General features: G+C 34.8%; 1 protein-coding gene across 1 annotated transcript in view; it reads right to left on the bottom strand.

Annotated features, from left to right (window-relative positions):
- The window catches only part of LOC140044780 (cilia- and flagella-associated protein 251-like), a 33,485-nt gene extending 23,101 nt beyond the window's left edge, over window positions 1-10,384 (bottom strand). Inside the window, exons 1-13 of the mRNA XM_072089435.1 lie at window positions 10,330-10,384; window positions 9,006-9,687; window positions 8,633-8,779; window positions 8,323-8,426; window positions 7,924-8,032; window positions 7,655-7,813; window positions 7,229-7,397; window positions 5,478-5,568; window positions 4,797-4,934; window positions 3,500-3,629; window positions 2,961-3,016; window positions 2,744-2,803; window positions 2,314-2,393 (exon numbers count right to left, since the gene is read on the bottom strand). Coding sequence (XP_071945536.1) covers window positions 2,314-2,393; window positions 2,744-2,803; window positions 2,961-3,016; window positions 3,500-3,629; window positions 4,797-4,934; window positions 5,478-5,568; window positions 7,229-7,397; window positions 7,655-7,813; window positions 7,924-8,032; window positions 8,323-8,426; window positions 8,633-8,779; window positions 9,006-9,668 — 1,906 coding nt within the window. The 5' untranslated portion in view covers window positions 9,669-9,687; window positions 10,330-10,384. The remainder of the gene's footprint in view (window positions 1-2,313; window positions 2,394-2,743; window positions 2,804-2,960; window positions 3,017-3,499; window positions 3,630-4,796; window positions 4,935-5,477; window positions 5,569-7,228; window positions 7,398-7,654; window positions 7,814-7,923; window positions 8,033-8,322; window positions 8,427-8,632; window positions 8,780-9,005; window positions 9,688-10,329) is intronic.
- Window positions 10,385-11,525: the final 1,141 nt, after the last annotated feature.

Here is an 11,525-nt window from a genome sequence, read left to right on the forward strand (position 1 = left end):
GTAAAACAAATAGGCATAAGAAATCAATCGCACAGGACCTCGTGGTGTGCCGAGGAGAGACTTTCTTCTCGAGCGGAAGATCATCGTAAACAAAATTGGTAGAGTCCATTAAGTATGGGGTTGTTTACTATTTACGAACATATTAAACACGCGCTTCGACCACTGTGTACTTAGGCAAAATATTGATTTTGTTAAATCCCTAAATTGATAATTGCGTATTCTGTAATCACGTGACTGATGATGTAATTCTCAGCGACCTACTAAATGCACATGATTTAATGTGTTGGGAAAAAGCTTGCTGTTTATAATGCACATCGTTAACATCTATGCTGCCACATGATTCACGGTGCTATTCGCGTTTCTTGGCGTAAATTGGCTGGCGCGTCAATGAAACAATTGATTTTACCAAATTGGTTCCTATTACTATTTAGCCGTTGTCGACATAGCGATCGGCGGCTAAGCTAAACTTACACTAGCAAACATTTGCTAGTTTTGACATTTTCAACTACCAATTATCAAGAATCTACTACCAAAATGCTAGTTTGCTAGCGTGAATTTCGAGCCCTGTTATATATAAAATTAATACGCCATTCAATCAAGTAAACCATCTACATGCTCTCGACCACGTGTGCAGCGGCCACAAAAATATTGTATTTTCTCTTAGCAGCCGCGCGACTCGGTCACTTAATTACGCACAAGAAAAATAGTTCGGAAATTTTATTACATCAAAATAAATTAAATCGTTTTTTCTCAATAATTAATATAATCATAATATTGACATTATAATATAACAATATTTACTGCAAAATAACGTGATTTAAGTGTTACAAATAGATATACTAAAACAGCATTACGTCTTATGTAGGCCTAGTGCATGCATCATCGAGGAATTACTATCACTACGCTCATTGACATGATTGAAAATGTATTTTAACTTTCTTCTAGCTCCACGTAAACTTAACCGATTTTCACGATTCGAACATGTAAAAACAATATTTTTTTATAATGAATACAACTGTATGAATAATTTTATTTTTTTCTTTACGGAAACATTTATTTTATTTCGTTTGCTATATACACTGTATCTGTTTATCTTGCACTGTCAGACCACAAGCTGTGATTTATTGCAACTGGCTCTCGTAAATCGCAGCTCTTTACTTTGATACCAAGGTTAGTTGTCACTTAGGCCTAGTGAAAATTGAGGTTGGCCGACCCGCTATAGCTTTATATATGACGGGTTAGCTGGTAAAGGGAAGGAACACGGCATGTCATTTTTGTACAAGAGGCAAGAGTTATAATTTGTGATTTGTAATTTTAAAACATAATTTGATTTAATGTTCACGTTTTTTGATGCCAGTAGTTTAAAAAACCTATTTTCTTTTCAAATTCACTCGTTTGATTTTCGCGTTGCCGCTGTTCTATTGTTAGTCAACTGAAGCCATTGTTAATTGAAAGGCTTGTTACATAACCATTACACCAAACTCGCATACACATGCTTGTAGTGAAATTAGCCTAAATCACAAACAGCATTAAGACACACACAAATATATATATATATTTTTTTTTTTTACCGGAGAAATCTTATGTAGGAGAATTTTACAGTAGGCGGAGGTATGCACTCTCGGAGTGGCTTTCTAGTTTTAAAATGTTTTGGTTTTTTCAAAGTACAAGGACAAACAATACAATGATATACCCTCCTGTAATTGGTGAATTTCTTTTGCTCTTGGTTGGGTTTGGAAATAAAATAAAATGAACGTTTCGGTGATGCATGTACAGTTTTAGAAAAGCAATAGAACCATTCTATAGCGACATTATCATAGTATAACTACTCTAAACGGCATGTGATATGAAATTAACCAATCAGAAAATAAGGATATAATATTCATTATTAATCATTAGGAAATATATACCAGGAAGAGTTTCAAATGTAGTTTAAAAACCTTCCCAGTAGAATCCTGGTAATTTTTATACCTTATGTGGATGGATGTGTGCAGTAGCAAAAATGTGTATAGTGAACATACATCCAATGCTCTCTATAATAAGATGTGGAAATTGTAAATTGATGGCAGATTTAGTGTTAAAAAATAAAGCCATTTCATTCCAAAGTTTATGTTTGTGCACCTGTTGATTGTCCTATTGATGGGAAGCAACATTTGGCATTTAAAATATAGATTTCACAATCTAAGAAATGCGAGTTAAATGAATGCATACATCGTATGCACTGCAAAATTACCGCCAATGACTAGTGTAGGAAATGCTCCATCTTTACAGAATATGAGTATTGATTGATTATGTGGCTATAATTAGACATACCTAAATATTCTCCTTTAGGATCGTAAGCTAAGCATCGGATCATGTGACCACGGGGAAACTGCCTAGAAATGACCAATGATCTAAAGAGAGAAGAAAGGAATTCAAAGTTTGCACACCTTATGCCGATAATAATGAAGTCGTTTAACAAAGTTGTATGCATTGAACAATATAATGAAACTCAACTGACTAGCATGAGTTATCTTCTATCTTAATCTAATACATAAAGGCTGATCGCACTCGTGCCGTTTGAAATGCACACATTTTAATTCCCACAAAGTCAATGTTAAAAAATGTCTTGATAAATCCAAAATCAACAATTCTCCCTAATGTTTACACAAATTAAGTAACAGAGAGGTTAACGACATATGCCCAATGGACAGGTATCAGCAAGCTTTTTATACTACTGTCTAAAACAAGAAAATTATCTTACTTTGTTTTATAATTCCAGACCTTTAACAGGCATGAGTAGCTACCAATTGCTAATAATGGTCTTTAAGAAAAATTAAAAAACACAAATTAATTCATACGAAACCACTACAGAGTGAAATACCATTCTCATTTAAAACAAATTTATATACAGTAAATGTAACAAAGTAGTTCCACATTTAGTGCACACACATCAACCTAAAGTTAGCATTTAAACTCACTGTATTGGATGGGTCACTATAGCATGGACCAGAGAATCATGTTCAGATTGAATCATCTGCAAAATAAATTTTAAATGAATGAAAGCTGTTTACAAAAAAAATAGGATAACAAGGTTAATATACAAATGGCATTGGTTTCAGATCACAGTTGGTAAAGTAAAAAAAAAACCAAAGAAATACAGTACTTACTTTATATTTTTTAATGTATGTAGGAAAGAGAAAGTTTTGTAAGCGAAGTGTTGAACATCTAGGAATATGTTGTGTTAATTAAATGAGCCTGATGCTGGAAGATGGTTCCAATCTTTCAGTAGTTCACTGATCATGGACCTTATATGTCCATGCTGGGAGAGGAAAGAGGAAGAGTATACTGTCTCTAGAAACAGATCTTGTGTTGTTAAAATGAGCCTTGTGCTGGAAGATGGTTCCAAATTTTCACTATCTCACCAGTGATAGAGTGGTGGAAACAGGCTTCTTTTATTCACTAACCCACAAGGCACTAATACGGTGAAGTTGGCTGGATCAGTTATCACTAGACTTACCTTTACTTTAGTGCCATCAGCTATGATCACTGCAATCTGTGCTGAAGTTGTACTTATTACATAGTTCTTTGTAATGAAGCTTCTTGCATTAATAGTTGCATCAGGAGGATAGCTACCACTTTCCAGCTCACTGTGAAGGAATGATATTATTATGAGATCGGCTATAAGCTCTCCCGGGCCGCAAACGACCGTGGGAGGAACCTGCCGATCGGCATTCTGGTGGACTACCGGCCGGTCGTCAGCTCTACGCACGCAAGAAGTGCACGCGACGGAGGCACGAGCCGTCACTCGGCCGGTCCTTGCGGATCCTGCAGAGAGACGGACGTGCTCCCGAACGCGCTGAATCTTTCGTGCCACATTGCGGGCCCACCCGTTTGCTTCTTAGCGGTTTCACGTACTTTTTAACTCTTTTTAAAATCTTATTATTATTCACGAGTCATGTGATGTATGAATAATAGAATGTGGTGCTAAATTTAGGATGGTGACTACTGTAATAATACTGACAATTGTTATCAAGATTTATATAGGAATACCACCATTTTTATGTAAAGGGTTTGATTCAGAAGGTGTATTGCTAAATGTAAGCAATCTGTTAGGGCGAAAGTCAAGTCTACAACAACATACAAGGAAATCTTACACCTAGATAGTGACATTTCCAGTACTCCTGTTAGTGTAGCACAGCCAGGATTTGAACCAAGGAGATTGAAATGGTAAGCAAGTATGTTAAACAAACAGTGCCACTATGATTTAATATTTTCATTCGTTCTTAAGCTCTGTCATTATCTGTCACTATTAAACTAGTTTGACAAAAAAATGTGTGCAAATATGGTATGAGTGATATGCCCAAATATGGCAGTGATATGGCATCATCATCCATTCATGCTGGAAACCAAGGTTCAGTACAATTTCTGTTATGATGCAGCCAAATGCTATGTGCAGAATTACCAAGAATATGTCAATGTTTAATGCATTGAGGTTATATTGGAGATTTGAAGAAACCGAACACACTGGGAAAAGTTATATTTTAATTAAAGTTTCTTAAAGATTTTGCTTCCCGCTGGACGAAAACACAATGACGTAAGCTGCACAACACAAACAAATTGGCCAATGGCAAGCGAAAGTTTGAATAATCCATCTCTTGTGATTGGTCAAGTTACTGGCGTTGCGCTTTCGTCGTTGCATTCTAGTAGGAAACCAAGTAATAATAAGTGAATTTGGGCACATCACATGTTTTTGTCACATAAAGTTTGATAGTGTAGACAGAGCCTTAGTAAAGTGAATCTGTAGGCCTACTTACTCTGGACTGAAATTTGGAACATATTCAAAAGATATTGAATTGATAGGGCCAACATTGAATTCATTGTACCAGTTGCTCACACGTAACTGTTGATCATAAAACTTGACATGGCCATTTACGTCACCTGTTACAACATATCTAGAGAAAAGAAGAAATAAGATTCAAACCTATAATTATACTAAAGTAAGATTGCATCTGAGCATGTCAAAAGCAACCTGTGTTTGTGCACTGTAATGGCAAGTTCTAAAAGGTGTAATACTGTACACCAAAGGCTTATAAACAAAACAATTAGGAGAGAATAGGTAATTTTTGTGGGAGTGAGAATACTGTAGGCCCTTTCCGTGGAAGTGAGGAGGCTCTTCATGTGAATGCCAGAATAGTCTCTTTCAGTTTGAGTGAGAAGGCCAGTTATGCTTGCGTGAGAATAGATGGTTTAAGGTTAAGTGAGAATAGGTCCTTTACGTCTGAGGAGAATAGACCCTTTTATGTTTGAGTGAGAGCATAAGCCATTTTTGTGTGGGTTTAAAAAAAATCTTCCACACCCCACTATACAATCCTGCCCATCATAATCATTATCCTTATAGTCACAATCACCACTAACAACCTCATTTCATAAATCTATCTATATCATACTAGTATCATCAAATAATCATAATAAACTGTTAAACACGTTATACCCACTTTTCACTGGTGGTGAGTACTGTAATCCCTCTCTCTTGTAATCTGACCAGCTTGAAAGCTTTCTTGTTTGGAGATGGTTTTAAACTGATAGCTGATTTAAGATAAGATAATATCTTATTTATGTATGGTCTACTATATACAGTAATAGCAAGCTTCCTTTTGCGAGACGACCAAGGATCAACCTAGGTCAAGTTAATCAATGTGGTCGTCAGTTGTCGAAAATCAAAAGCTCCCTATTTATATTATTAAGTGCCATCTAAAAGAATCTTTCAAAGATGCGCGCGCTGCTCTTATGCATAAACAAGCTTATACATCTGCAGAAGAAAAAGGTAGACATTGCCATTTTGGTGTATTAATTTAACTGAGATGATCCTTCTGAAAATTGATCAAATGCTAAAGTTTGTGATTTGACTATTAAAGGCCAGGTGCGGGCAAAAAATTTCTATTGATCATACATTCCAATAAATATCGATGTATAGTTTCCCCTATGTTTCATAATTTTTAAGATTTTATTTGTGTTACACGAGCTTGTTGAAAATAAGCACTTTCTTATCAGTGGGGGGATAGTTCAAATTACACAGTAAAATCTCTATTCTTTTGTACACAAATTTTGTAAATAGAGAGGCATTTTAAAAAGCTATGAAAAATAAACGGTGTGGTAAAAAATGTTATCAGATGACTAAATATAGGTAATATAACTTGAATATTACATTTCTGATATTTTTATTCAACATCAGATTTTTATTTTCATGCTATAGCAAAAATTATCCACCGTATATCCACCATCTTTTTTCACCGTCTAGGGAGTCACCAGAAATGTTATTACATTAGGTTAACTACCTAACTACTGAAAAAAAGTATTCCTGGTTTTTATGGAAGAATTTTGCCAAATTTTGTATTTGACCATATTAAGGGAAATTCATTTTTTTCGTCTGGATTTCTGTTACAAATATTTGATTTATGTACAATTAACCAAATATTATATTTAAAATTCATGCCTGTATCTGAGCTTTAAGATCAGACAACTTAACACAGTATTCTGGTGTACATGAGTCGCAGTAGATCCTGTTTCAAGCATGTCAAGTAGACATTTACTGGACCTAGCCATTTTAACCTAACTACAGTGTAATACAGTTAAGGTTGAAAAGATGATGGTTTCTCATTGAGACAAGCCAGTATCTCATTTAACTTTAAAGGGGTCTTTTTTTTTCATGTGTAATAAATTACCATTCCTATAAACAGTATCATAGTGTCTACATGAACATTCTAGAATAAGATGTTTTGATTTAAGAAACCATGTATAATTAATAAGAACAATCAGGAACATTCCAGAAATGCTATTAATAGAAACTGTAATCCCATAGAATAAGAACTATAAAAAAAGATCTAGAATGATAGGAACATCTTGTATATAAAGAAATGTAAAACTATTGTAAGGTTGTTGGATATTCGATTGTAAAAGTTATTGTGAAGCTGTTGTTTAAAGTGGTTACTGGATTGTTCAAAGCTGAAGTTGATTGAAATTCAAGCTTTTTTTGAGTTATTTTACAACTTTGTGGATTTTCTGTGTATACTTTTATGTCAGAAGGGAGTTCCTAAAGTATTTTCAACCGCTCGGAAACATACTGTACGTAAAGAGAGTTTGTGACACATGTTACCGTATATATGTTTACACTTTCATGTATCTTGTATCTTATCCTGTATTAGCCTATGGTAAGGAATATATCGTGATAGTAAGACATCCAACTTACGTCCAGATATAGGTCTGTTGTTATCCCATACAACGACGTTGCCAACAGACGTGGCTGTCAAAGCTCCTGTGGTGCCACTGCGAAAGATTGACTGGCTATAGTTACCAACTACTCTGTTGAAATCTTCATCTGTCAAAGGTGGTGCCACATACTCGAATTTATCATTTTCCTATAAATAAAACAAGAGATTTACTTATTTTCTGTCATTGAACCACCAACAATATTTTAAAATTCATTTTGATACCAGAAAGACATTTTACTGGCTTTATATTTTCATTTCACTTATTTTTTTATTCTCACAGATTTCCTCATCTTTATTGTTTTTAAATTAATTCATTCATTTTTAGTATATCACTGGGTGATTTAGAAATTCTTCCGAATAATGTTTTTGGAAATATTTATCAAAATAAAATAAGAAAAACTCACCCATGCATAAAATACGACCTGACGGTCACTATTTGACACAAGTTGCGATGTGTCTTCTGGGTTAAAGGTTATGAAATTCTGTGTGCCGTAGCCTGGTGAAAGTTCTACTGAACTCACTGGACACTCTCCATCCGTTGTCCAGTCCCATATATCAACAACCTTAAATGAAGGTGTATGTCATTATTTGAAAAAAACTAATGTAATAAATGTTATTAATTGCATACTGAAACGTACAATGTATTTTATTTATGAAAATTAATCAAGCTTACCTGATAAGACCCAGCGCTAACTGTTACTAAATATTTAGCATCAGGGGTCATTGCCATGGCAACAACACCTACATCGGAATGTGCAGTAAACAGCGTTTGTACTGGTACACTGGAATGACAAATTATAAAGTTATATATATATATATATATACAGTAGTACAAGAAAGACAAACGAAAACAAAACTTAGTACTTTAGTATATTGATGCAAACTATTTCACACATGTGTGATTGGACGGCAGTTAAGATTCGTTTCAGACATAATATTTTAACTTTCCTTTTTTGTTTGCGAAGGATTAGAAAATAAATACTACACTAAAGTACAGTTCTTCTAATCAATAAAACAATTAATTCAAACTTGATATGCAAACTCCTTATTCCATTCAGTCAATAGTTCTTACCCAGTATTTGAATCCCAAATAATGACCATACTGTCAGGACCTTTATCAGCTGTTGCGACCCAACGCTTATCATTGCTGGCACAGGTGCACGATATATTATTACTCTGTAAAAACATGAACAAAATTGAGGGTTTTGAAGTAGGCATCAAAGACATGGTCTCAGAATTTAAAAGCAATTTCAAACTACAAGAGCTACTCAGTGTCACTACGATACAGACAGGCCTTTAAGTTCAAGACAGGACTCAACCAAAAGCCATAGTCCTACCTAAGCAACTCAAGACATCGCCACTCACTTCCCAGTTTTACTTACATGGCCCTGCAACAGTTTTTGTTTATTATTTACATAATCATACAGGATACATGTATTGCCTCCAGCATAAAGTACAGACTTTCTGCTAGCACTGGCTAGGTTCAGCGCTGGTACACATTTGTTCACTCCAAAAGTCCATGACAAATTCTGAAAACAAAAAATAGTATACATGTAATTATATACAAGATATTGGATATGATAAATGGAAAGACTGATCTGCTACGAATTTAAAATAATTGAATAATATGAACAAAATGGGAACACATGCTACCTAGTACTGTGGGAATAAAATGGAAAATGAGAAGCATCATGGATTAAAATAGAACTATTAAAACTAGGACGTTTTTGTCTAGGCCTAGAACATGTTTCTTACCAGTCCATTAGGGGATGCATCTTGCTTTTCTTCCACTGTTTCAACTTCCTCTTTTTCCTGAGCAGGTTCACCTTGGGTATTATTAACCTGGTTGTATTCAGTTGTCTCCGCAATCTCATTTCCAGTGGCTTCATTTGATTGTTGGTTTGCAGACTCTGCTGGTGTTGTCACAGGTGGATGGATCCCAGTATGGTCTCTTGAAATAGGAGCAATTGCATCAGGAACAGCATCAGCATTTTCCACCAACTCTTCTTCATTTTGGTTTTGTTCTTTTTCTTCAGCTTGGTCTTTTTCATTTACTTCTTCTGTTTCATTTATTTCATCTTTGTCTTGTACTTCCTCTTTTTCTTCCTCTTTAAATTTGGAAGCCTCATCCGCCGATACTCTACCTTCTTCCCCAGACTGGTCGTTTTTTAGTGGTTCATCATCTCCTCCACTTTGATCAATGGCAGAATTATCTGGTTGCTCTTGCACTGGAAGATCCTCTCCTGTAGCAGTTAATTCTTTAGAATCACTTTGTTGTGTTTCGTCATCTTGATTATCTTCAACTTTGTCATTGTTCTGGTTGTCATTGATTTCTGAAGGATCATTGACCTCTGTGCTTTTTAATAAATCTTGTTTTTCAGTGATTATAGGTTCAACCTCACCCTTTTCACTGTCCATGTTGTAATATTTATGCTATCTGTAAAAAAAAACCACATAATATGCCGGTTCACAAGCATGACACACACGAAAGCCTTAAAAAAAAAGGTATAGTCTAGATACATCCCCTACCTAGGATAGCATATAGGCTAGGGAGTCCTAGGATATAAGTCTAGCCTATTATAGGCCTATGCCTACGTACCTACAGCAGTTAGGCATAGGCTAGTAGGCCTAGCATATAGGCCTAGCTAGTAGAGGCTAACTAGGCCTAGGGCTAGCCTAGGCCCTAGGCCCTAGCTAGCTAAAAAGGTAGCCAGACTAAAAACAGACCATTTTATTACTTAGAGAGATGATGCACTCTACTAGGCTACTATACTAGGCTAACCTCCTAGTTAGAGGGCCTAAGTTAGGCCGTACCGTTCGTGGCTCTTGACTGGGGCCTACCTCAGACACTAGCTAGTTAGGCTAGGCCTAGACTAAAAGGGCTAGGCTAGGCCTAGTCTACCGCCTCTAGCTGCTAGGGAAGCGCCAGCTAGCTAGTAGTAGGCCCAGCCATACAGTCTTATACTAGAAAGGCGATATTTTCATTCACTCAGTACATTACTGCTGTGTTTAGATAATGCAAATTATATGAACCTATTATATAAACATGTTAAAACTAAACTCAGCATTACAAACTTACGATTTACAAGCAGAAAATTATAAATGCTAGGCAGGCTGGTTGGAGGCTTCGTATCTCCTTGGAAACACCTTTGTGCGCAGATCGGATTTGTTTGTTCGAGTTTAATTTTACAAATTGCGCCCTCTTTAGTATAGATTTTCAAAACTTTTGTGGGATTACCATTATTAAATTCTTATATAGGAGTTTTATAGGTAAAATCATGAAGCTTTAACTTAATTTAGAGATCCATGATAAATGCCAATTTCAACTGTTGAAAAAGTGTTAAATACATTACATAAAGCAACTGTTACAGTCGTTGTTTGATTGTATTTGCAAAGATTAAAACAAAAATAAATTGCCTGTACACATTTCAATTCTTGTACAAAAAACACTGTTTTGGATGTAAACAATTTCTTTCCAACTTTAATTAAAAACAGAGTCACAAGCATTGCATCAAGCTAGTTAAAAAGACAAATTCATTTTTTAGTAACAAAAAAAAAACCTGACAATAAAATAAATCCAATATTAAATTCCACATAAAATAAACATTGCAATAATAAATAGTTCACATCCTCTATTTCTATGTTCCTTACTTTTGTATTTTTTCATTTAGTTCATTTGAAAAAATTAATTAAATTGAACATAACAGTAGTAATAGTTTAATTATTAGTAATCAATAATATTTAATAAAAGAATATTACAAATTCTTTTATAACAAAAGAACATAAAATAAAATATGTTTGTCTACACTATCAAACTAGTTTGACAAAAAAAAGTGTGATATGTGCCCAAATATGGTAGTGATCATCATGTCCATATATGGGCACATCACATTTTTTTGTCACATAAAAGTTTGATAGTGTATATAGCTTAAAGCTCTGTCTACACTATCAAACTTTATGTGTCAAAAAAATGTGATGTGCCCATATATGGACATGATGATGTCATATCACTACCATATTTAAGCATAGCACTACCATATATGGGTACATCAAACTTTTTTGACACATAAAGTTTGATAGTGTAGACAGAGCTTAAGAGTATTATATTCTTCTTATCATTTTCGATCAAGATACAACAAGAATAATAAGGTTCAGAAGTTGATACTTAAAAGTATTAAGGTGCTACTTCTTACAATAGGACTTTCACCTATACATCTTTTAAGCTCTGTCTACACTATCAAACTTTATGTGACATGATGGTGTCATATCACTACC

Source organism: Antedon mediterranea, chromosome 3, assembly GCF_964355755.1.
Source record: "Antedon mediterranea chromosome 3, ecAntMedi1.1, whole genome shotgun sequence".
Taxonomy (NCBI): Eukaryota; Metazoa; Echinodermata; class Crinoidea; order Comatulida; family Antedonidae; genus Antedon; species Antedon mediterranea.